Source organism: Acartia tonsa, chromosome 5, assembly GCF_053477335.1.
Source record: "Acartia tonsa isolate MP-2025a chromosome 5, ASM5347733v1, whole genome shotgun sequence".
NCBI lineage: Eukaryota > Metazoa > Arthropoda > Copepoda > Calanoida > Acartiidae > Acartia > Acartia tonsa.
In genome coordinates, this window is record NC_137264.1 from 24,492,009 (window position 1) to 24,519,168 (window position 27,160).

The window sequence follows — 27,160 nt, forward strand, 5'->3', positions numbered from 1 at the left end:
TTAATAAAAAGTAGAAGAAAGGCAGATTTTGGTTTCCTTTATACTTTCTAAAGGCCCATTGAAAGTATGTGTGTGTGTGTGTGTGTGTGTGTGTGTGTGTGTGTGTGTGTGTGTGTGTGTGTGTGTGTGTGTGTGTGTGTGTGTTTGAGTATGCATTTTAACACACACATGCACAAACTTACAAATTACACACACTAACCCACACACACACACATATTGGAAAAATTGTCGTATATCATGGAAGGTCCGTTCTTTAGTCAGGACACAACTCTAGCCTCGAGAGATCATCACACACATACATTAAAAAAAAACAGGTAGTGTTTTACCTTATAATAATGTGCGTTGCTTGTTTTTGTTGCGTTTTTTGGCTTTAAAAAAATATATTAATGAAAATAGAATATTTTAAATGTTTTCACACTAAAAAATTTGATAGTGGAAAGCAATTACTTAAAATGTCATTTTACTATAAATCAGCTGGTATGTTAAATGTGTTAAAATGTTTTTGGAATAAGCTGGATTTTTAATTTTGATATCAACCAAAGTCAAATATTTTAAGTTTAAAAAAAATTTATGACACTCATTCAAATATTGCTTTGCATTTTATTGATGAAATTAATAAGTCAATGATCTATAAGTTAACCTTTCCCTGTAGGTCTTAGTTATACATGTAAATTTCTTTTTTGAGCAGTTTTTGTTGTTATTTTTGTAATGAAAATGCATAATTAGTACTTTCATACAAAGATCGAGCAATCAAAGGGCTTGTAGTCTGTAAGTATTCGAAATGTATAGATCCATTATCTACTAAATATAAAGTCTACTATACTCTAAATCTAATTGTTTGATATAATAGAGATATAAATCAGGGCTTGGCAGCCGCCTCTATGCCCCAGGGAAATAAACCTTTTAAAGCCTAAATCTTACCCAAATATGGCAATCCCTCTCTTCAATCATTTTTTCAAGTCATCCAAACGGGTTTAAGTTTGAAGCTTAGTCGCGGCTGCTGAGTTCTTCTGTAAATTATATCAATTAGTTATGAAATATTTTATAATTATCATTGTAATTATCAAAACAGCTTAAATGCTACTTTTAGATAATTTTGCACAAATTATAGAATCAATATGCACTAATATGCATTATCTGCATAACAGACAAAACACACACATAGAAGGTGCGTTACAAAAATTGTAAAACTAATAATTTTTAAAAATGATTAATACAGTGGCGAGCACAGAGTTTTGAGTTTTTAATTTCAAAGTTTTCAACATGAGCATTGCAATTCTTTTAAAATTTTCATTGTACATAAAATGTCATTTTAAAATGCCTAGAACTTTTTTGTTATAGAAGCTGAAGGCTTCAAATTTGGGGTATTTGCTCTACTTGTGGCAGTCTTTCAGCAGTTAAAGCGTGGTATTTCTTGCAGGCTTCCTTTAAATCTATTGTTAGGGGGTTCCAACCCCCTATAAAATTTACATTCTCTAAACAAGCATCCTTTTTTCTAACACCCCTAAATACTCAGAGGTGTGGCTTTATTTTAACTTGATATCCCCCTTCGCTGTTTTCGGTGGGTGTATAAGGGCGGTGTAAACCCCTTTCAAGTTGAAAGTTGAAGCGAGGTTCCCATAGGGTTGAATACACCCCACTACATTCCCTTCTGCACGCTTCCGTCTGAAATTATTTAAGACGATTCCTCTCATTAATTAGCATCTGTTCTATATCTTACTTGCTTTGCTACTTATTCATCTTGTCATCCTTGTTCATGTATTTCTAAATCTATGTGACGCAATTTGTATTATGAACAAACATAATGTGCAGAAAAACAGACATACTTAAACATACATACAGACATACAGACAGACATACAAACATACATACAAACAGACGAATGGTTTCTGTGTTAAGCGATTAAAGAATTAGTATTAAATGAACATTTGCAGAGTTTTAATCTCAAATTATTGCACTTTTTTACTGGAAACAACAGGTTTTTAGTGTATTTTATCTTTTAGAATTTTTGCTTTGCTTTTATATTCGTCTGGGGATTCACTAATAAACAAGGATGATGACATACATAAAATCGGAAGGTGGGACAAGCGAACATTAACTTTCGTATTACAAGTAATAATTATTTTTATTTGTATTTAATTTAATGTTATCAATAAGCAGAATATTAATATAAAAGTTTTAAAACAATTCTAACGTGCCTAACTGTATAATGAGGAAGTACTTGCATAATCTATCTATTGAAAAGCTTTCCTTTTAACAAAAATGACAATATACATAAAACCGAAGCATTCAAAAAAATAAACACGTTTTTTCTTTAACCCTTAACGGTCGGGGGTGGGGGGCGTTGAACGCCCCCCCTCCCCCTCCGTTTTTTTTTCTATCTTATTTTCTGTGTCTGAAAGATAAAGAGCCCAAACTGCGTGACGTTTTAAGTATGGGTATGACAAATAACTGAGAATTGGATTTTTTTGAATATCTCCATTCTGACGGGCACAGGATGCCAGCAAACCTGGCAGGGTCATCCAGGTAAAGAGCAAAAAATATCTTTTTGACTTAAACTAAGCATTATATCTTACCAAATACTTAAATATCTCCTAGTAGTACATCATATAAAATACAGGTGTTCAAGTCAATTTCAGGATCCAGGTATGATCCTGCATGTCCTGATCCTCTAGGTCTCCAGAAATCTTTAAAAGGCTCCTGTGGTCGCAATTTTTGACTTCAAATTTTAAACTTAAGCTTTTCTTACATGTCTACATAACGTATTAAAATTTCATAAAGATCCGCCGCCATTTTCCCGCCGCAAGGGGCCCGACTGTTAAGGGTTAAACCCAAATTACTTTATTTTTCCTTTCAAAACAACCCTCCCCCCTCCGCTTCAAAAAGTCAAGGAAGAATGTGATGTTTTCTAAGCAGTCAAAATCATGAACATAAAAATTAGGGGAAAAGATTAATCTACCTCCCATTAATACCTTTTAATAATATTTTTTTTGTATTTCTGTCAATTTCTACAAAAAAAAATCCCTAACAAACATGCCGTTCCGTCATGGATGAGAATCGGTTTATTAGGGCTCTTCCGTCCAGAACGGTAGCTCTTTTCACTAATTTAAACATGAGAGATTGTCCTATTGATTTCAAACTTTTTCTGACAACAAACTTTTTCTGATATAATTATCCATCTGATTTTCGGATACTGATTCCGATCCAATGACAACTCGGTACAGTGTCTTAAGCTAAGCATCTCTATTTCAGAGCTTTACAATTATGGATGTTGTCATCCTTGTTTTTGAATGTTTGCGAATATTTGGTAAACTGCAATTTATGACATCATTGATATTGTGGTATGTGAATATTGAAGAAAATTCCTTTTTTAAATGTACACCAAACAAGGATAATACTATTTATTATTGAGTTCCCTGTCCAGTAAGATCTCACAAACGGCTAAAATGATTTGATAAAAAAGTTAGTATTGGTAAAACAATTATCCTATTGCCCTTGAAATTCTGTCTTTTTAAAAAAATTATAATAAACCACAACCCCCTAATCCAGGCTAAACCCTAGAATCTATTAAGCCATTTAACGAATCATATTCAGTGATTTATTTCTAAAAATACCATTGATTATAAATGCTGTTCTTTTTAATCGAAACTGTTATCTGTTGTTGCGCTACTGATGGACATAATGTTTCTTGTTCTCATAAATATTGGATACGAATATGTAAAGTGAATGTGTGTGTATTAAAAATCTCAGAAACTGGCCAAATGTTAAAATTTTACCTTCAAGTTTCCACTGGTTTCAGCCAGTTTTAATAGTAGACAATTTTCAGGAATTTAAAGATTCCGATTAATAAAATTTAAGAATTATATATAAATTCGACTTATAATAATGTTAATAACATTTTCACTAGAATGTTAAGAAGTTCAACCCTACTATGTAAAGAATAAGATAGAAAAATCCTTCGAGGGGTACAAATTAGGTCTTATCTATAAAGATAATTTGCCTATAACATTGTACCTGTTGGTTGTAAGTATCAGTATTAAAAAAAACCAGATGGATAGGTAGGATCATTAAAACAAACAAAACATTTGTGTCGAAAAAGTAACAAATCAGCATGGTTTAATTGGACGTGCGGATTTTATGGTAAAGATTATAGAGTTGCTACGGTTGCTAAATCATACCTAATTGTTATAGGAAGCATCATGCAAAGTTTGAAATCGATAGGACAATTCTAACATGTCTAAATTAATTATAAAAGCTAACCGTTTTGGATGGACGGACCGATACTAATTATAGAAAAGCTTCGCCTAAAAAACAGGTATAGTCCCTTTCGTGTCAACGCCCCTTAAGGATCGATTCTTCGTATTTTCAAAGTAGCTTTTCTTCTATTTCTAGCCCCTGCGAGGGCCTCTAACCCGGTGGGGCCAATTGCCTAACCCTGCAGGGATATCACCTAACTCAATATAACCTAACCTAACCTAAAATAACCTATCAAAAGCCATTTTAAAAATACGCCCCGAAAGGGACTATTCCCAAACAAACTTGCAAAGAGTAAAATTGTTGATTATTCCTAATTCCTTCAATACCGGAATATATTACGTGCGCTGAAGCAAAATCTCTAGTTAAATGTTAAAAAAGTACATACACAAAATGTCAATATAAAATTCATATGTTATATATAAAAATAGCAAAGATACTCTACAACTAGAATATTTATTTATTGTGTCGTATTATAGACAGCTTTCCAAGGAGAGTAAAATAAAAAATTATTAGTTTTGTTTGCTCTGATGATGCAAAGACCTGTGCTAACAAATTTTATAGATTTTAATTTTATTATTCATGAAAAACGTCTTTAATATGATACGATGCATGATTTTTCAGTTTAACTCGGAACCGAATAAAATACAGCGAATTTTATATACAGTCCTAATTAAAGTAGTAATGTGCATAATGTTAACCTATATATCCGGCAAGAAGCTAATTCAACGATATGTCAGTGTTAAGCCAGCCAAGATAATTTTTAATCAATGAGAAATGTCTAATCTGGAATTATTTTACTATCCGCTGAAAATTGTCTATACTACGATGCAATAAATAAGTATTCTACATTTTATGTCTCTAAACTTTCGGATAATATCATTGTTTTCTAATTTTAGGAATTTTGAAATACAATTTTGGAAAGGAGATTCTATAAGTTAGTCAAGAATGAGTATTACTAACGAAGAGGATGTGAGTCTTATTCTTTTTTAATATCATCTCATAAATTAAGGGTGAGCAAAAAATGCGTAAATTAAAAAAGAAATTGCGCGGCTTGTGCTAATGGTAGAATTGGTAGAAAATGTATGTCTACTGTTAGAACCGCTTTGAACTCGAAATATAAAAAAAATGCTGTGCTACGCATGGTTTAGGAGCTAAGTGTTAAAATGACCCAACTGACTTGCCAGTAAGTCATTAAAGGTTAAAGTAAATGGTTTGGGGAAATAATTTAATTGCGCGGCTCGAGTTAATAGTACAAAAATGTTATGCATACTGTTGGAATCGCTATAAGCTCTAGTATTTGGAAATATATGAACTTTGTATTACTTTGAATTCCAAAGCCAAATCAATTTAAGGTAATAACAAGGATGACAACATCCATAAAAGCAAGGCTCTGTAAAAAGAGGACTAACTAACAAAAACACTTGTAGACAGTGTCAAAACTGAAATAAATAAATATAAATGTACAAGTCGGAACAAAATTGTATACAAAAAAGTTAAAGATCGACATGTTAAATGGACATACATACATTAAGGTAACAATTATATAATTGTCACGCTACCTAAATAGTACCTAACCGTTATAGGATTAATCATGCAAAGTTTAAAATCGATAGGATAATTCTAAGATGTCGAAATCAATAAAATAGCTAACCGTTCCGGACTGACGAATGGACTGATCCTAATTATAGAAAAGCTTTGCATTTAATCAAATTACTGTGAAATATTTGTAATGGAGGCGGTTAAATTATCATTTTACAACAAGTTGTTTTCAAACCCTTGAAATCTTATCAAAATGTGATATTGTTTTCATGCATCTTTATATTTTTTGTCATCAAAGATTTATTAATCTATAATACAAAGTGGAACAATGGCTGTCTGTTTTCATGAAGTTGAAGATTTCGGTAACCGCTGGATTGGTTGTGGTAAATAACTACTGGCATACCATGGGTTTAAGCTATTTTCTTGCAACCCCCCGTCCCTCCCAAAAATATTCCTCTCTGACTATAATCATTTGAAAAGGCTCTAAAGGTAGGCTGAAGGAGCATCATTCAGTTACATGTAAATCAAAATATTTGTTACAAACTAGCGCATGGAAATACTAATATAGAGAAGATAATAAAAATAGTTATATTTAGGTTGAAATTGTTGATCTCAGATTGTCATATTCAAAATCCTTTGAGCATTTAAAATCACAAGTAAGTGTTTTTTTCACTACAGACAGACAGACCAATGCACTTAAGGTGATGGATTATACTTGGTATAAACAGTGTCATAATAAAAGACGTTAAAAATTTTTCCTCAATCTTCTGCAATGTCAAGAACATGAAAAAAACCATTGGTAGAAGGAAAAGCATTGTATCTTGAACATTATTAACTCCTGTTCATGCAGTAAGGACTTCCAGTTATCTGTTCGTGGTGGTTATTCGATCAAGCTGTCAATTATCATATCAACATAACAATGTCATCATATTTACAGCACTTTTGATTTTGATTTTGAAAGTAATCAAATACTTCATTCAATAAAATAATCTATGTGCACACAAAAAAGACACTTGAATTATACCTATCTATTTTATGATATATACTAACGACTATGTCCCCATCTAGAGGACTCTATTGGAACTTGAGGGAAGGGGGGAGAGGAAAGTTGACCATCTAAATAATTTCAATTTTAGTGTTTAATAAGAATTAAAATATTTTTGTTTTGATAGTTTTATTACAGAGGCGATTTCTCAAAAGAGAGGGGAGGTGTATAAACCTTCACTTGACCTATAGAATGCTTCACTGTAAAGGTTTATCGGTGCTGAGATCCTCACAGCAACAGACAAACATCCCTTTACTTTTATACTAGAATTAAATGTAACATTTACAGTGTAAAAAAAATTTTTATAATTAACAAAAAGAAAGTAAAAGTTTGTTGAAAAAATAGAACTTGTGGAAATTGCATTTTCGTGTTGGGGACTATTCTTTATTAAATACACTGTAAAAAATTATTGTTCATTTTTTCTTTTTATTACAAACCTAATTAGAGAGATTGGAATGTAGGGAGGGTAAATGGAAAAATAAATTATGCTGGTACCGATTTTTTCATTCATTTTCTTAAAAACTTTGGGTACTTTTTAAAAAAATCTTGATTGGTTAGTATAAACTAGCACAGTTTTTTTTTATCTACAGAAGGGGTAATATTGTTTATCATATTTATTAAGGTACCTTATATTAATTCATCGTCCATTGTCTTATCCTTAAAATCAATGTTTCTTTTCATAAATTTGAATCAAACTTCTCAAGGTTTGATATTACGAAATTTTGAATATAATAATAATACCTTTTTTTAAAATATAAAAAATGTATAGAAGAAAAAAATTATTCTTTTTTTACAGTGAATACTGACTTAGGAATTCAATATTTTAATAATTAATGAAGAGTTAAATAAACCACATGCTGTAGATACATAGCTTGGTATGGAGAAGGGGTTGGCAGCCGCTTTTTCAGCCGCCCGGCTGCAGCTGAGATTAGCCGCAACTAAGGTTGCCAGATTATTTCTTCAAGTCGGCCAGCTATCTAGAATCCGCGCGTTTTTGTGCGGCTGTTTACTCAGCATAGATAAGTGTGGCCGCGGCTTCAACTTCTAAAAAGCCTTGTTTGGTGGCTTGGCTCGTGGATACCGGTCCCTTGTAGGGAGGGTTTTATGTCAAGGAAAAATAGTATTTAATTTAACATAAAAAAATGAGAAATTTATTATGAAAGTTTGTTTACTTTCAATTTATCAGTCAATCAAAGTCAACTTTGAACAAGAACAAGAATGGCCTTGCGACGGTGGCTTTCACATAGCAATCGTCATTGGAAGGGGTGACAGGTTCGAAACTTGACTCAACAATTATTTCTTATAAAATAAAGCTTTGTGCACCTCACCGTATAACTATAAAAACCAACAGATTTTGCAGAAACGACCTTAACTTTACAGTTATTTTAGAATAAATGTATGTTATTATACATTTTAGAAAGGATTATAGAGCAAAATGACTGATTATTAAGGGCCATCTTTATAAACTAATAAGATTTACTGTTTAGAAGTTGGGTGGCTTAACCCCCCTCTCTCACCCCCACCCCCCCCCCCCCATAAAAAAGAAAGAAATATTACCATTAATTTAGAATATCCATATGTGGTAAATATCCATTTTGAATACCCATATGTGGTAAATTACTTAACAAATAAGATTTACTTTTTAGAGGTAGATAAGAATGGTTAGCTAAACACGCTCCCCCTCGAATTTTTCTAACTTGGAAAAAAAATAAAAGTCGAATTGCCGTTAATTTAGAAATATGAAACAAAAAACGTTTCAAAGAGCCATCTGTGGTTAAATTATCAACTAATAAGATTTACTTTTTAGAGATTGATAAGAATGGATGGTGTGGAAAAATATGACAGCAATGAAATGTTAGCTGGAACCCCAGGGATATATACTTGATTATTAGATTAAAACAAGGATGACAATATCCATAAAATCGAAGCTCTAAACAAAATTATAAGTTAATTTGTTAAAAACTGCTGGAAAACAGGAAACTGTTTAAGGACATACTTACATTTTTAAGACATGATTATAGTTTGCTCTACAACTCCTTTGTTCCGTTTGTGCATCCAGATCCATTATTTCTTTTTACTTCGCTAATCATTGATGTATCCTCCTAGGTTTTTTTTATATAAATTATTATTTAAATCTAAGAACAGTAAATGAAAGACGGATACACAAAGTGAAACATAAAAAGCTTTTTAAAAAGTATTATACTTACCTGAGCAGGACCTGGTGGGGAGTTAGTTGCTTGTGCTTCAACAAGGGAAGGAGACATTCCAGTTCAAATGAAAGGGGCACTTCTACCATTACTTATCAATTCTGAGGTATTTTATACAGCATGACCCTCGAAAAAGTATTTTTAAGCATCTGCAGCCCATATTTCTCAATGAATTATCAAAAAATGTATATGTCCTTGTTCTCTGTAGATTTCCACATAAGTAGATATAAAAATATTTTTTTTACATCAATTAACAGCTGAGATTTTTAGAGCCAAAGTTTTGAAAAAGTGGCTGAGGAAAAAGTAACTTTTCAAGAAAAATGCTTTTTGAAATGACGTGTTTTCCTCATTATTTCAATACTTTTTATAAAACTTTTATAAAGATGTTTCCAAGAAATTTATTTCATGCTGAAAGCACTTTTTTCACTTGCTCTAAAAGGCATTTTTAGATTAGTGTAAATTGCAAAAACACCCTTACAGAAAGAAATCCTATAAAAAATAGTAGCAAATTGAAAGTTTACATAAACAGAAATCAAACACTTTTTATTTTATCAAAATAAGTTAAAAAACAAAAAGTTACAGCTACAAACTTTTATTAAACATTTACCAATTTAAATGATTTTTATGTGTCTTAGATTAATTTGATGAGTGGGCGTGAATTTATTGGTAAAGGTGGCGATAATCCTCTCGGTAATGAGCATAAATTGGGGAGGGGTTTATTTAAGGTCATATTAATAAGTGGGAGATATTATAAGATTTGAGGGAAAATGGTTATAAGAAAAATGTATTCAGTAAAATTTGAAAAGTAGTTTTTTATATGTAAAAGTAACGTTTTTTAATGCAATAAAAAATGTATCAATTGTAAACTTGCTCTTCTTTCTTATTTGTTTTTTAACTGGTTGATAAAAAGTAATATACTAATAAAAAACTAAGAAATATTTAGCAATATCCAGTTTCTCAAGCACTTTTTCCAAACTTTGGCTTTAAAAATCTCGGCTGTTAATTGATGTAAAAAAAATATTTTGATATCCTTTGATGTAGAAAATTATAGAGAACACGTACATATGAATCTTTTAATATTTTATTGAGAAATATAGGCTGCAGATGCTTAAAAATACTTTTTCGAGGGTCATGCTGTACAATACAGTAAATTTATTAAATTTAGATTCTAGATGTCCCAATAATCTATAAAACTGAAAAAGGAAAATTCTAGCAGACAAACACCTTTGTTTATTTTTTGTCATATACATACAATTCGTTCAATTAATTAGATTCAATTAAAAATTGATTCTAATTGGTGAAACCGATTAAAATTCGGTGGATAAGAACCGGTTCTCAGCCATACTAAAAAATTATGTATCGTTTTCTATGAATATAAAAATTCGTCATCTCGGGGCTAACAAAACTAGTTTTAATCTTATTATTGTACATTTTTATATCTGTGGAAAGCTGTTTATAATACAATGTGATAAATAACTATTATCATTTTAGGAAAATGAAGTAGATGAGAATCTAAAAATTAAAGGAACCTCCATTAAGATATTCCGCAGAGCCAAGAAACCATACAGCAACAACCGTTCTTTATCAGGGAGCTGCAAAATTATATTTCTTTATTACAATAAAATTTTATTACTTTTATATTTTGAACAGGACACGAATGCATATAAAATTATAAGATCAATAATAATCCTTATATAAAAGTAACAAGATTTCTGTTTGTTTGTGTGAATGTTAGTCTGTCTGTGTGTACATAAGGATCGCGCTAACCACTGAACTGTTATGATTTATCTTTACAGTGTAGCTTCTCTTAGGTTCCTTCTATTTGTAAATTTTACTTATCATAACGTCTTCTAGCAGGAATATTTATTTGTATATTACAATTTTGCACTGATTGCTAGGGAGTAAGTACCATCGTAATCCTTCCAATTCTTCCATTGCCTCCTCTGTAGAAAGTGTGAATGGCTCCAGGTTAGAAATTATAATTTAATTAAAGGCTAATTCCCTGTCCCTTATGGCCATTAATACAACTCTGGGATCAAAATTGTTTGGGACTGAAATGAAATATCTAAATTAAAATGATGTAAAGATATAAACTTATCTTTTGATTGGATTCAACTTTAAATATCTTCTTGATTTGTTAGATGTTGGGGGAAAACTATATTAATTTAAAACAAGAATGTAATTATCAGTCAACCAAAATTTATGCATATTTCAATTATTTGCTTTTTATTGTTTAATATTTTTATAACACTTATTCTGCTTCTAGGAAAACTTCAGCAAGGTCAAATTCTCTGACATCCTTGAGATCACCAAAGATGTTAGACAGACAAAGACTTCCAGTAAAAAGTATATCCAGGCCAAATTCAGCAAGTTATTCACCAACTTTTCATAACAGTTCTAGACCTGGTTCAGCTCACAAAGTATTTGGAACTCCAAGGTAAATTCTGTTTTAATATAATATACTAACGATAAGAGCTATAAACAAAATTTGTATTGTTCTGTTTTAATACAATTATTACATTTTAAACAGATTAATCATTATAGAAAAGAAGAAGATGAAACACTTGAAGAACCTGAAGAGTCTAATGGAGATAAAACTGAACATATATCTGAACAAGAACCAGAATTAGAGGCTAACACAAATGAAACTTTTATAGAACCTGACAAGAATGAAGATGGAAAAGAAGCAATAACTGAAGAGGCATTACAAGGTAAAGTTAAACTAATTATTTCAGATTAAATATATCTTAGAAGTATAGATAATAATTGATATTCTCTCTTTATATACATTATACAGGCTTCTATGGGCAATTAGTTAAATTATAGTTAAAAAATAAAGATTAGTTGTTGAAGGGAATAATTTTTTTCTAGGGGTTATTTCTCTTAGTAGGGTGGTGGTATCTCCTCCAAAATAGTTATAAATCTCCTCAGGACCTATAAAAGGATACACTGTAACATGTCAGTTCATTGGTTAGAAATTGTAAAAAAACTAATTAAGTAGTTAGTAAAATAACATTTTTTTAGCTGAAGTTGAACCAGAAGGAAAAACAGTTGCTGAAGCTGAAGGTGAAACAGAAGCAGAAATTGAGGCTGAAGGTGAACCAAAAGCAGAAACAGAGGCTGCCGCTGAGGGTGAACCTCAAGGAGAAACAGAGGCTGCCAATGAAGGTGAACCAGAAGGAGAAACAGAGGCTGCAGCTGAAGGTGAACCAGAAGCAGAAACTGAGGCTGCCGCTGAAAGTGAACCAGAAGCAGAAACAGAGACTGCCGCTGAAGTTGAACCAGAAGTAGAAACAGAGGCTGCAGCTGAAGGTGAACCAGAAGGAGAAACAGAGGCTGCAGCTGAAATTGAACCAGAAACAGAGGCTGTAGCTGAAGTTGAACCAGAAACAGAGGCAGCAACTGAAGGTGAACCAGAAGCAGAAACAGAGGCTGCCGCTGAAGGTGAACCAGAAGGAGTAGTAACAGAGGCTGCAGCTGAAGGTGAACCAGAAGAAGAAACAGAGGCTGCAGCTGAAAGTGAACCAGAAGGAGAAACAGAGGCTGCAGGTGAACCAGAAGTAGAAACAGAGGATGCAGCTGAAGGTGAACCAGAAGCAGAAATAGAGGCTGAAGGTGAACCAGAAGCAGAAACAGAGGCTGCAGATGAAGGTGAACCAGAAGCAGAAACAGAGTCTGCCGCTGAAGGTGAACCAGAAGTAGAAACAGAGGCTGCAGCTGAAGGTGAACCAGAAGAAGAAATAGAAGCTGAAGGTGAACCAGAAGAAGAAACAGAGGCTTCAGGTGAAGGTGATCCAGAAGTAGAAACAGAGGCTGCAGCTGAAGTTGAACCAGAAGCAGAAACAGAGGCTGCAGCTGAAGGTGAACCAGAAGCAGAAACAGAGGCTATAGCTGAAGGCGAATCAGAAGGAAAAACAGAGGCTGCAGCTGAATGTGAACCAGAAGTAGAAACAAAGGCTACAGCTGAAAGTGAACCAGAAGAAGAAACAGAGGCTGCAGCTGAAGGTGAACCAGAAGGAGAAAGAGAGGCTGCAGCTGAAGGTGAACCAGAAGTAGAAACAGAGGCTGCAGCTAAAGGTGAACCAGAAGGAGAAAAAGAGGCTGAAGCTAAAGGTGAAACAGAAGTAGAAACAGAGGCTGCAGCTGAAGGTGAACCAGAAGGAGAAACAGAGGCAGCAGCTGAAGCTGAACCAGAAGTAGAAAAAGAGGCTGTAGCTGAAGGTAAACCAAAAAGAGAAACAGTTACTGAAGCTGAAAATGAACCAGAAGAAGAAACAGAGGCTGCAGCTGAAGGTGAACCAGAAGCAGAAACAGAGGCTGCCGCTGAAGGTAAACCAGAAGTAGAAACAGAAGCTGCAGCTGAAGGTGAAACAGAAGTAGAAACAGAGTTTGTAGCTGAAAGTGAACCAAAAGGAGAAATAGAAGCTGAAGGTGAACCAGAAGGAGAAACAGAGGCAGCAGCAGAAGGTGAACCAGAAGTAGAAACAGAGGCTGCAGCTGAAATTGCACCAGAAGGAGAAACAGAGGCTAAAAGTGAAAGTGAACCAGAAGGAGAAACAGAGGCTGCTGCTGAAGGTGAACCAGAAGTAGAAAAAGAGGCTGCAGCTGAAGTTGAACCAGAAACAGAGGCAGCAGCTGAAGGTGAACCAGAAGCAGAAACAGTGGCTGCTGCTGAAGGTGAACCAGAAGTAGAAACAGAGGCTGCAGCTGAAGGTGAACCAGAAGGAGAAACAGAGGCTGAAGATGAAGGTGAACCAAAAGTAGAAACAGATGCTGCCGCTGAAGGCGAACCAGAAGTAGAAACAGAGGCTGCAGCTGAAATTGAACCAGAAACAGAGGCTGCAGCTGAAGTTGAACCAGAAACAGAGGCTGCAGCTGAAGTTGAACCAGAAACAAGGGCTGCAGCTGAAGTTGATCCAGAAACAGAGGCAGCAACTGAAGGTGGTCCAGAAGTAAAAACAGAGGCTGCAGCTGAAGGTGAACCAGAAAGAGAAACAGAGGCTGCAGCTGAAGTTGAACCAGAAGGAGAAACAGAGGCTGCAGCTGTAGGTGAACCAGAAGTAGAACCAGAGGCTGCATCTAAAGGTGAACCAGAAGGAGAAACAGTTGCTGAAGATGAAGGTGAACCAGAAGGAGAAACAGAGGCTGCAGCTAAAGTTGAACAAGAAGCAGAAACAGAGGCTGCAGCCAAAGGTAAACCAGAAAAAGAAATAGAAGCTGAAGGTGAACCAGAAGGAGAAACAGAGGCTGCAACCGCAGGTGAACCAGAAGTAGTAACAGAGGCTGCAGATGAAAGTAAACCAGAAGGAGAAATAGATGATGCAGCTGAAGGTGAAACAGAAGGAGTAACAGAGGCTGCGGCTGAAGGTGAACCAGAAGGAGAAACAGGGGCTGCAGCTGAAAGTGAACCAGAAGGAGAAACAGAGGCTGCAGCTGAAGTTGAACCAGAAAAAGAGGCAGCAACTGAAGGTGAACCAGAAGCAGAAACAGAGGCTGCCGCTGAAGGTGAACCAGAAGTAGAAATAGAGGCTGAAGCTGAAGGTGAACCAGAAAGAGAAACAGAGGCTGCAGCTGAAGTTGAATCAGAAACAGAGGCTGCAGCTGAAGGTGAACCAGAAGTAGAACCAGAGGCTGCATCTAAAGGTGAACCAGAAGGAGAAACTGTAGCTGAAGATGAAGGTGAACCAGAAGGAGAAACAGAGGCTGCAGCTGAAGTTGAACCAGAAGGAGAAACAGAGGCTGCAGCTGAAGGTGAACCAGAAGGAGAAATAGAGGCTGCAGCTGAAGGTGAACCAGAAGGAGAAACAGAGGCTGCAGCTGAAGGTGAACCAGAAGTAGAAGCAGATGCTGCAGCTGAAGGTGAAACAGTTGCTGAAGCTGAAGGTGAACCAGAAGGAGAAACAGTTGCTGAAGATGAAGGTAAACCAGAAGGAGAAACAGAGGCTGCAGCTGAAGTTGAACCAGAAGGAGAAACAGAGGCTACTGCTGTAGGTGAACCAGCAGTAGAAGCAGAGGCTGCAGCTGAAGGTGAAACAGTTGCTGAAGCTGAAGGTGAACCAGAAGGAGAAACAGAGGCTGCAGCTGAAGGTAAACCAGAAGGAGAAACAGAGACTGCAGATGAAGGTGAGCCTGAAGGAGATACAGAGGCTGCAGCTGGAGGTGAACCAGAAGCAGAAACAGAGACTGAAGGTGAACCAGAGGCTGCAGCTGTTGGTGAACCTGAAGGAGAAACAGGGGCTGATGGTGAACCAGAAGAAGAAACACTGGCTGAAGGTAAAACAGAAGGAGAAACAGAGGCTGCAGCTAATGGTGAACCTGAGGGAGAAACAGAGGCTGCAGCTGAAGGTGAATCAGAGGGAGAAACAGAGGCTGCAGCTGTAGGTCAACCTGAAGGAGAAACAGAGGCTGCAGTTGAAGGTGAACCAGAAGGAGAAATAGAAGCTGAAGGTGAACCAGAGGGAGAAACAGAGGCTGGGGCTAAAGGTGAACAAGAAGGAGAAACAGAGGCTGCAGCTGATGGTGGACCTGAAGTAGAAACCGAGGCTGCAGCTGAAGTCGTTTCAGAAGGAGAAACAGAGGCTGCAGCTGAAGGTGAACCAGAAGAAGAAACAGAGGCTGTTGCTGAAGGTGAACCAGAAGTAGATACAGAGGCTGATGGTGAACCAGAAGTAGAAACAGAGGCTGCAGCTGAAGGTGAACCAGAAGGAGAAACAGAGACTGCAGCTGAAGGTGAACCAGAAGCAGAAACAGATGCTGAAGCTGAAGGTCAACCAGAAGGAGAAACAGAGGCGGCTGCTGAAGTTGAACCAGACGTAGAAACAGAGGCTGAAGGTGAAACAGAAGGAGAAACAGAGGCTGCAGCTAATGGTGAACCAGAGGGAGAAATAGAAGCTGAAGGTGAACCAGAAGGAGTTACAGAGGCTGCAGCTGAAGGTGAGCCAGATGGTGAACCAGAGACTGCCGCTGAAGGTGAACCAGAAGGTGAAATAGAAGCTGAAGGTGAACCAGAAGGAGAAACAGAGGCTGCAGCTGAAGGTGAACCAGAAGGAGAAATAAAAGCTGAAGGTGAACCAGAAGGAGAACCAGAGGCTGCAGGTGAATGTGAACCAGAAGGAGAAACAGAGGCTCTAGCTGAAGGTGAACCAGAAGAAGAAACAGAGACTGCTGCTGAAGGTGACCCAGAAGAAGAAACTGAGGCTACAGCTGATGGTGGACCTGAAGTAGAAACAGAGGTTGCAGCTGAAGTTGTTCCAGAAGGAGAAACAGAGGCTGCAGCTGAAGGTGAACCAGAAGAAGAAACAGAGGCTGCCGCTGAAGGTGAACCAGAAGTAGATACAGAGGCTGATGGTGAACCAGAAGTAGAAACAGAGGCTGCAGCTGAAGGTGAACCAGAAGGAGAAACAGAAGCTGATGGTGAACCAGAAGTAGAAACAGTTGCTGAAGCTAAAAGTGAACCAGAAGGAGAAATAGAGGCTGAAGGTGTAGGTGAACCAGAAGGAGAAACAGAAGTTTCAGCTGAAGGTGAACCAGAAGGAGAAACAGAGGCTGCAGCTGAAGGTGAACCAGAAGGAGAAACAGAGACTGCAGATGAAGGTGAACCAGAAGGAGATACAGAGGCTGCAGCTGAAGGTGAACCAGAAGGAGAAACAGAGGATGCAGCTGAAGGTGAACCAGAAGCAGAAACAGATGCTGAAGCAGAAGGTCAACCAGAAAGAGAAACAGAGGCTGAAGGTGAAACAGAAGGAGAAACAGAGGCTGCAGCTAATGGTGATCCAGAAGGAGAAATAAAAGCTGAAGGTGAACCAGAAGGAGAAACAGAGGCTGTAGCTGAATGTGAACCAGAAGGAGAAACAGAGGCTCTAGCTGAATGTGAACCAGAAGAAGAAACAGAGACTGCTGCTGAAGGTAAACCAGAAGAAGAAACCGAGGCTGCAGCTGATGGTGGACCTGAAGTAGAAACCAAGGCTGCAGCTGAAGTTGTTCCAGAAGGAGAAACAGAGGCTGCAGCTGAAGGTGAACCAGATGAAGAAACAGAGGCTGTTGCTGAAGGTGAACCAGAAGTAGATACAGAGGCTGATGGTGAACCAGAAGTAGAAACAGAGGCTGCAGCTGAAGGTGAACCAGAAGGAGAAACAGAAGCTGATGGTGAACCAGAGGTAGAAATAGTTGCTGAAGATAAAAGTGAACCAGAAGGAGAAACAGAGGCTGAAGGTGTAGGTGAACCAGAAGGAGAAACAGAAGCTTCAGTTGAAGGTGAACCAGAAGAAGAAACAAAGGCTGCAGCTGAAGATGAACCAGAAGTAGAAACAGAGGCTGCAGCTGAAGGTGAACCAGAAGTAGAAACAGAGGCTGCAGCTGAAGGTGAACCAGAAGCAGAAACAGAGGCTGAAGGTGAACCAGAAGGAGAAGCAGAGGCTGCAGCTGTTGGTGAACCTGAAGGTGAAACAGAATCTGCAGCTGAAGATATATCAGAAGGAGAAGCAGAGGCTGCAGCTGAAGGTGAACCAGAAGGAGAAACACAAGCTGCAGCTGAAGGTGAACCAGAAGCAGAAACCGAGGCTGAAGATGAAGGTGAACAAGAAGCAGAAACCGAGGCTGCAGCTGAAGGTGAACCAGAAGTAGAAACAGAGGCTGCAGCTGAAGTTGAACCAGAGGAAGCTGTTGCAAAAACAGCCAACACAGAATCTGAGGAGCCTGAAGGTTAGTAAAATCATATTTCATAAGATCATCAAAGTTTTAAGAATTATTTTCAAAGACAAGAAAGATATTTAAATATGAATTCTTATAAATATTTATTTGTTTTTAGATGCTGAACTAGTAGATGATGAAGAAGCTGTTGGTACTAACAGGTTAATTTTATTATTTATTTAATTTTTAACTTTATTTGTGTTTATCCAAAACAATAAAATAAATCTAAGACTATTATCAGACAAGTAAAGGTGGTTTGTTTTGTTCATGATAAAAGACAAGTTAGTCTTACCAATTTGAATTTAAAAGTTAAAACCTCTGCCTTCATCATCTAAGCTTCTGTTAGAACTAAAGTGCTAAAAAAATTGTGAATATCCACTGTTTGATAAAGAATATATATCTATAGGTCAGTCAAAGTCATATTTTGCTTCCTTCGTCCTTTTATTTAACAACCTTTTTTTAGGTCCTTTTTTACTTGTAATTTTCACATTTGTTAAGCTAGATGAACAATTTTGCACTTTGTGAAGCTTCAGTTTATATTAGATTTCTCAAATATAATTTAATGTATAATGTACTTGGCAGCTGCCAGCTGCCACCATTGGTGGGAAACCAAATGCGGATTTTAGAAATTTTTAGTTCTCTAAGTCAAAAATTCACAGGAGCTATTAAAAGATTGCTAAAGACCTGAAGGATCAGGACCTGTAGGATAATATCTGGAATATGAAAATGACTTGAACACCTATATTTTATATTAGGATGTACTGGGTTATTTTAAAAATCATAAAATGCTTTATTAAGTCTAAAAATATTTGAGTTCTTTACTTTAATGACTGATTTTAACTCTCAGTTATGTGTTATACCCGTATTTGAAAAGTCATTTAATTTTAGCCCTCTATATTTCACACACAGAAACTGAGATGAAAAAGGAAGAATGGGGGAGGGTGGTGTGCTTTAACACCCCTCCTCTTCATAATTTCTTATTTTTTGTTTTTGAAGAAAAAAATATTTAGGCCTGTAACAGCTTATCCAGGTTCAAGAATGGTTGGTTTAACAAGGTGGTAATTTAGTCAAATTAAATATTTTTTGTGCAAACTTTTAATTTGCATTAAAAGCATTACATATTTTTATTCAGAATTGCACGCAGAGACTCAATCTTTGAAGAAAGTGAAGAAGATGTAGGAGAAACGTCAGCAGGAAGTAAGTCAGATTCTCTAGATAATACATGTGGTGAAGAGATATTTGTTCAAGAAAAGCACCAATTGACATTTAATCAACTAAGAATTGATTCAACCAGTCAAACTGCACTTGATTCCAGAGCACTTAAAGATGTATGTAATATTTGTTCAGCTAAGCTAGACAATATTAATTGTGATTCTGATGGTTTGAAAATGTGTAGTAATCCTCACATTCCTCTAGATCAGGAGTTTATGAGGCCAGTATTACTCAAACAAACACATGTCATGAGCACCGACTTAATGGAGCAGATGTTACATGGTGAATCTAAAAGAGATTCCAGGTCTGATTCCGGTCTAATGATGACTGATTCAAATGCACATCCATCTGAAGATGATAATTCAGATAAAGAAGAGGTCTATGAGCCTCTGCCACCAATTGATGATGCTGGTCCATCAGTAAACTTTTCAGGACTAAATCATACAGGTCAACAAGAAGGAAATGTTGATTTCAGCAAGGTGGTTGCAGACATTGGTAGAATAGATATATATCAAATAAATAATAAAGCACTTACTGACAATATTGTTAATGATGCACCTGTTGAAATTAAAGATAGTGATTTAGTTCCTACACTTGAGCCTGAATTACATGATCTAGTTGATATCTTACAAACTGCAATAGTAGAAGATAATGAAGAAAAAATAAATTTTAGAAAGTCCTCCAGACCTGTATCAGGAATGTCTCATTCATCTTCAACAAAGTCACAGATATATCCACCTATATTACCAGAAAATATTAGCACTGCACACTCTAGACAATCATCCAGGGTAGATATGTCAAGATCTTCATCAAGAAAATCATTAGTGTCTTTACCAGATATTGTTTCCAGACAATCATCTTTTGTAATTGGAGGGTCAAGACCTATTTCAGCTAAATCTTTATCGCGCAACATTTCACTAAAATCAATTTCAATATCAGATTCAATAAAATCCTTAGTCAATGCACAACCAATAGCAGCACTTAGTGAACAAGAGGTCTCTAGACCCGCATCAAAGACATCTAACCCTTCAACAACTTTTGTAGATGGTGAACCTAATGACGAGTCTCCAGCAGCAAATACTAAACTAGCGGCTGTGTTTCATGTTTTTGATTACAATAATGATGGATTATTCCCAATTGGTTCTCTGGGTACATTAATAAGAGCTTTAGGTAAGTTATTTAAATAGTTATTATATAAGATCTTTTCTGGATTCATAATTTCATTATTCTTAAAGCAAAGCTTTTCTAAAATTGGAGTGTTCTCAGCTGTACAGCAATAAAGATACCCTTATTCTTTAATAGTTATACTGGTTTTTTAGTTATAGAGATGGGCACAGCAAAAATTATTTAAAATATAAGTATCGGTAATTATACAACTTAGGAACAATAAATTTTTTAGTGATAATATTTTATCATGATAATTTTATTATTAAATTATTTCTTCCCTTAAACCTTAACATTTGTAAGTAAAAATGTCAATTTTTATCTTCGCTTTGATGGATGTTTTCATCCTTATATTTCATCATAAACAGATATTAAAATTAAAATTTTAAGTTTAACTGTATTTTTTTAATATTTAGGTCACTTTCCAACAGATAATGAAGTTGAAAATTATAAGCTTAGTTTAACAGAAAAATATGGAGATTTTATTTCCTTGTCACAGCTTAGTGCCTTTTATTTAGAACAGGTATATTAACCCTTAACGGTCGGGAGGCGTTATACGCCCCCCCCCTCCGGTTTTTCCTGTTTTTTCTCATTTTCTGTGTCTGAAAGATAAAGAGCCCAAACTGCGTGACTTTTTAAGTATGGGTATGACACATAACTGTGAGTTGGAATATTTTGAATATCTTCCTCCTGGCGGGCACATGATGCCAGCAAACCTGGCAGGGTCATCCAGGTAAAATGCAAAAATATTTTTTTTGACTAAAACAAAGCATTTTATCATACCAAATTACTAAAATATCCTCTAGTAGTACATCCTTATATGAAATACAGATGTTCAAGTCACTTTCAGGTTCCAGGTATGATCCTGCAAGTCCTGATCCTCCAGGTCTCCAGAAATCTTTAAAAGGCTCCTGTGGCTGCAATTTATGTCTTAGAGACTTCAAATTCTTGTTATTTTTATTTCAGTTTACCCAAACTGACATAGACACTACAACACAAGAATTCTTGTTATTTTTATTTCAGTTTACCCAACCTGACAAAGACACTACAACACAAGAATTCTTGTTATTTTTATTTTAGTTTACCCAACCTGACATAGACACTACAACACAAGAATTCTTGTTATTTTTATTTTAGTTTACCCAACCTGACATAGACACTACAACACAAGAATTCGAAAAGGCATTCAAGGTGTTTGATTTAAACGGAAAGTAAGTAACTTTAAATTTTTTTTTTTTTGTAGCGAAGATACTCTATAATTCACTTTTTCTGTCCGTCAGTCTTTCTGTAATCTTATGCTATTAAAGATAGATGGCTGAAATTTTTGGTGAAGATTCCCTGTTACATTATAAAGTGTATGATTTACTTTGTCGGTCAGTCATTCCTACGAAATTACAAATATTATTTTTTATTATTATTTCAGAAATGTTTCGTGATTTCAATGAATTATTGCATATTTATTAACTAAATATTTAGAGCTTCGCTACTTATGGATGTTGTCATCCTTGTTTTTACATTTTAATAGTAATTGATAATCAAAATTATATCTTCTGTGGATTAAAATTAATGGTAGAAATATTTGGACAATGCTAGTTTTTTCCCAAGATTATCTTAAGTCTATGCTTTAAATCCAGCCTTTTTAGATATAAGATGATTGGGGAACAAAAGGATTGTAAATTGATAACCCAAAAACACAGAAAAAGTTAAAATCGCAAATCAAAAGGCCAACCAAAAGAACTACAGCACAAAATTTTTTTTAGTAGCGAAGCTTCTCTATAATTCACTTTGTCCGTCCGTCAGTCAGTCCGTCAGTCCGTCAGTCCGTAACGCTATGGGGGAAATGGGATTTACTCAGCTCCTATAAAAGATAGAATGCTGAAATTTTTTGACAACATTCCCATCATTAAGGAGCACAATTGACTATAAAACATCATTGGCGTTCGGACCGATTTTTAGCAGGTTTTAGGCTATTTTTATATTTTTCACATTTTTCTCCATATCTTCAGTGTTTATGGTCCGATTTTCAAAATTTTTTCAGTTACAGATATCAAAATTAAATTTCCCGTCGTTTAAAGGAACAACCATGAAGGCCAGACTGCCTTTTCAGCAGGTTTTAGGCTATTTTTATATTTTTCACATTTTTCTCCATATCTTCAGTGTTTATGGTCCGATTTTCAAAATTTTTTCAGTTACAGATATCAAAATTAAATTTTCCGTCTTTTAAAGAAAACAACCATGACGGCCAGACTGCCTTTTTAGCAGGTTTTAGGCTGTTTTTTATATATTTAACATTTTTCTCCATATCTTCAGTGTATATGGTCAGATTTTCAAAATTTTTTCAGTTACAGATATCAAAATTAAATTTTCCGTCTTTTAAAGAAAACAACCATGACGGCCAGACTGCCTTTTTAGCAGGTTTTAGGCTGTTTTTTTATATATTTAACATTTTTCTCCATATCTTCAGTGTATATGGTCAGATTTTCAAAAATTTTTCAGTTGTATATATCAAAATTAAATTTCCCGTCTTTTTAACAAAATAACCATGACGGCCAGACTGCCTTTTTAGCAGGTTTTAGGCTATTTTTATATATTTAACACTTTTTTCCATATCTTCAGTGTATATGGTCCGATTTTCCAAATTTTTTAAGTTAAGGATTTAAAAATTAAATTTTTTGTCGTTTTAATAAAACAACCATGACGGCCAGACTGTCTTTTATCAGGTTTTTGGCTATTTTTATATGTTTTACATATTTCCCCATATCTTTGTATATTTTGATGCAATTTTCAAACTTTTATGGGATATCTGTATCAAAATAATTTTTCCCATTGTTATGAGCATCTTTAATATAATTTACTTTGACCATCGTCATCATGCAAAATAAAACAAGGTTTCATGTTTATTTTATCCAATAAATCTATTCTACGTATTCCAATCGACGATTTTTTGTGCTTCGCTACTTATGGATGTTGTCATCCTTGTTTATAAACAATCGACCTAAATTTCATGCTAATAATAGTTATTTATCATATTTTCGTAATATTGTGAATGCTAGAAAGGATATTAAAATTATTTCAACAATTTTGGTCATGTGATCAAAATTTGAATTTTCCTTCTACTATTGCCCCCTCTGGGGGCGAAGTAGGTGGAAATCTAAATTTTTGTCACTTGACCTTAATATTGGTGAAATAATTTTGAATGACCTTTCTTGTATAAGCAATATTAATAAAATATGATACTTGGTTTTGTCTCATTCTCTATCTTTTTCTTAAATTCAAAAAAGTCTATCAAAAAATTTACATCATCTAAGGGTGAACAATAAATATCTCTGTCTATTTTTCTCTATATTTCTTCCCCCTCCCCCCTCCCTCACTTTTCTGTCTATTTCCTTCTCTCTCTCCTCCTCTTTTGTACGTTCATTTATACAATAGAGATAACCTAGAGACAGCACAAGGGAATTTTGTTTACATTATGTATCAGCTATAAATTGTTGAATATCTTAGGTTAAAGCTTTCCTTGGGTGAAATATTTGAAGAAAATATTTCTTCCATCATATAATGTGAAGTGTATGACACAACATATAATAAGTTAGTTATAAATAATTTAATTTCTTATAATAAAGTTATCTTTCTAAAAATTATATCATAGCAAAATTTAGTTGCAAATAATGTTGCCTATAGGGCTGTATTTCATATACAACAAAAAGTGAACAAAGGTTTCTTTTTAAGAAAAAAATGGGGTCAGATTGACCATCTATGTCTAATGTTTATACCCACATCAAATATTAAATTATAACAATGTACAGTAGAGTGGATCAATTTTGGACATTGAATTTGTAATCAACATCTACAGTTTAAACGTCATATAAGAAACCTAAATATAAAAAATTGATTTTGTCCTTGAGGGGAAATAGGGGGAAGGTGTTTCCATGCAGTAAAAATTTTAGAAGTTTATTCTGGAGGTGCAACTTTTTTTCTTTCAAAGTATTGCTTTATGCATCTTTTTGAATTTGTCTTGTTGATTAATATAAGAATATCAAATTGGTTTTAAAAAATATTCATCCAAGCATGAAAAATCTTAAATTAAATGTAAAATCTCTTGGTTTTTAAATTTATTTATGGATTTTTCTTGCTAGGATCAATAGTTTAAAAAACAGATTTTTTATTCTTATTCTACTCTTCAAGACCAAATTGGGAAGGTGCATAAAGCTATACTTTGAAAGAAAAATAATTGCCCCCCCCCAAAAAAAAAAAAAAAAAAAAAATTCTCCCCACAAGTGTCTTTCTAAAAGTTTATATGCATCAGCAAGCCTCCCCATTATTTAAAATATTTTCTTTTCATTTTTTGGTCTCTTATATGATGTTCAGACAGAAAGTGTATGTAGCACATTTAAAATTAGAAAATCATTGAAAATCAAGCCACTCTAATGTACAGCATTTATTTCTTCAATTCCACAGTACAAAATTATTCCTGTATTTAAATTTAACATATCATATAGGAAAAAATATTCTTGTATTTAAAATTAAAAATCATGTTGGAATTTTTTTTACACTTTTTAAATTTTTTAATAATGTACAGCAAATTATTTCCTTTTTATCTCATGTTTTGAAATTTATAAGATAGTTAGAATAAATTACAGAAATAATGAAAGATTTAAAGAAGAGAGCGTCAGGGGGGGGGGTCGAGGGGGGTTTCCCCCCTCAGGAGAGGGGGGGTTGAGGGGGGTCTCCCCCCTCAGAAAAAGCTTGGGCTTAAATCTTCAACAAATAAAGAAAACAAAATTATTTTAAAAATTTCTTTTTTATGTTAAATATTATTATTTTTGTGACACTTGATTTTGAATGACAAAAAATGTTGAAAAAAATATTACCCACTGTATGAAATGTTAAATTAGAAATCAATAATGATGTTGGAAAATTTATTCTCATTTTATACTCTGAAAAAAGGAATTGACAAAAAATAATAATTTTTATTCCAAACTTTTAAAACAGCATGCCTATTTCTTATTGGTTGACACTCGAATCAAAATAAAATAATGAATATTATTTAAAGACCAGAAATAAATTTGAAATAAATAATTTTCTTTCCCCTATATTTTTTATTCCAAAATGCCAAGAATTAATTTTGAAATAAAATAATTTTCTTTCCAATATTTTTATTCCTTTTTCTTATTGGACGTCATTTTGTGTCCAATGAGAGACTAGTGTTTAAATATTTTAAAGCTTATTACAGCATTTATTTTGAATATGATAAAAACAACATTCTCACATTAAATGTGATAAAAGTTTTTTATCGCATCGTATCATAGACAATTTCCCGCGGATATCAAAAAGAAAATTACAAGATTAAAACCAGTTTTGTTAGACCCGAGGACTGCAGACACGGGCTAACAAAACTGGTATTAATTTTAAGATTTTTATTTTAATATTCGTGGAAAATTGTCTGTAATACAAGCCATATATGATTTTTCAGCATGGCTTAGAACCGGTAATAATCCAGCGTATATTGATCGGTTTCAAGCTATACTGTAAAAAAAAACATTGATTATAATTTAGTGGATTAATAGACAGGTCCGAATTACGGATAGTTTTGATGAAAACTGGTGAAATGAAACTTACACAAGAAGAAGCAGAAGAATTAATAGGTAAATTTACCCAGGGATCTAAAGGAATAAGACAATGTCCAATAAATGGATGTGCATCCCCAATACACAAAATTATCCTTCTGTAGATTACAGTATTAGTGGTTGAACACTAAGGTCCCCAAAGTTGTTAACACAACGAATAAAAAAAACGTTATAACAACACTTTTTGGACTAGAGTAATAAACAGCCCATTGTCCCCCCCCCCAATCTCTCTCTGAAATTTACAAGTTTTTAAAAGCTAAGCTGTATACCTATCTTTCTGTGTGTTTATAAGATCTGGAAGTTCAATATTGAACCTGTTAATTCGTTTGGTGTAGGGTAGGCAAATAAAATCCTTTTCTATAGAAATTTTAAAAGAGACCGAACTTAAAATAAATATTTTCACCAAATTATTAGCGGCTTAGACAGTGTGAGGTTTTGGTTGGGCTACAGTTGAAGTAGATCAGATAAATCCGCTAAAGTGAATAAGGAAAGCAGCGGCTGAGGTTGAGGCTTACTTGGTGGCTCAATTACCCTGTTACAACCAAGGCTCGGCAGCCGCGCGTAAGCCGTCTGTAGTCCTCAGGGAAACTAACCTATTACAATTTCAAAAATCAGCTGTAAGTCTAAAACTGACCAAAATATGGCAATTCAACGTTTTGAAAAAATAGAAAATCAAACCATTGAATTTGAGGCTTAGTCGCGGCCGATGCCGATGCGGCGGTTGCTGAGCTCTGTTTACAACTTTTTTCTCCATTGTATTTCTTAAACTTGATTTAGGATTAAAAGAAATTCTTGAACAAATTCTTATTTCTGAAAACTTTATTCCTTTCCTTTGCTTGACTTCTCTTGGAAATAATTGGTTTTTTTTTTTAGAAATGGTTGATACTGATGGAGATGGAAAATTGGACTACAGAGAATTTGTTAAATTATTCACTAATTTAGATGATCTAATAGATTAATTTTTTAATCCTTGTAAAAAGTAACAGAATATCTTTCTGTCAATATGTTTGTTTGTAATGAATGATCTTACGAACCGCTGGACTGATATGGTTCTCCTTTACATTGTAAATTCTCAAAGGTCCTGGGAAATTTAACACTAACCTCCCCCACAGAAAAAAATGACTCCCCCCGATTTTTTTGACTTTATCTTTAAAACTAAAATTGAATATGGGATGGGATTTACTTCCTTTTTGGGAGAAAAAGGCGAACACATCCTTCTTAAAAAAAATTAACCAAAAATTAATGGTCTTTAGCATTTATCAAAGCTCCTTGAACTTGACCAATTGAATTGTGCTAATCAGGAAAGCCCCCTTTAAATCTAGAGGCGAAGCCACTTTCAGAGTTATAAAATATCTGTATAAAAATAAATGGAATCATATACAGATAAAATCAAATATAGTTATACCTGTAATAAGATATATAAG

At 34.6% G+C, this 27,160-nt stretch overlaps 1 protein-coding gene across 4 annotated transcripts; it reads left to right on the forward strand.

Moving 5' to 3' along the window:
• Positions 1-255: 255 nt before the first annotated feature.
• LOC145319107 (uncharacterized) lies at positions 256-26,715 on the forward strand. Of its 4 annotated transcripts, XM_080160963.1 has the most exons (18): positions 256-314; positions 5,154-5,226; positions 6,393-6,452; positions 8,649-8,709; positions 9,054-9,154; positions 10,540-10,634; positions 10,945-11,016; positions 11,315-11,485; positions 11,593-11,759; positions 12,073-17,748; positions 17,855-17,897; positions 18,747-18,791; positions 18,869-18,933; positions 19,993-20,118; positions 20,529-20,635; positions 21,250-21,323; positions 25,666-25,754; positions 26,610-26,715. In XM_080160963.1, the coding sequence occupies exons 2-18, from the start codon at positions 5,203-5,205 to the stop codon at positions 26,693-26,695; spliced, it is 7,062 nt and encodes a 2,353-aa protein (XP_080017089.1). In that variant the 5' UTR covers positions 256-314; positions 5,154-5,202; the 3' UTR covers positions 26,696-26,715. The 4 variants fall into 4 exon arrangements, with proteins under 4 accessions (XP_080017089.1, XP_080017087.1, XP_080017090.1 ...); XM_080160961.1 differs by having other exon boundaries at positions 18,869-20,118; XM_080160964.1 differs by lacking the exon at positions 18,747-18,791.
• Positions 26,716-27,160: the final 445 nt, after the last annotated feature.

Excerpts from the sequence above, each read along its gene's own strand:
- LOC145319107 (XM_080160961.1), top strand. The coding sequence starts at position 5,203 with ATGAGTATTACTAACGAAGAGGAT. Across the intron at positions 5,227-6,392 it reads GTATTACTAACGAAGAGGAT|GTTGAAATTGTTGATCTCAG; the intron begins GTGAGTCTTATT and ends AGTTATATTTAG. Across the intron at positions 17,749-17,854 it reads AGAATCTGAGGAGCCTGAAG|ATGCTGAACTAGTAGATGAT; the intron begins GTTAGTAAAATC and ends ATTTGTTTTTAG.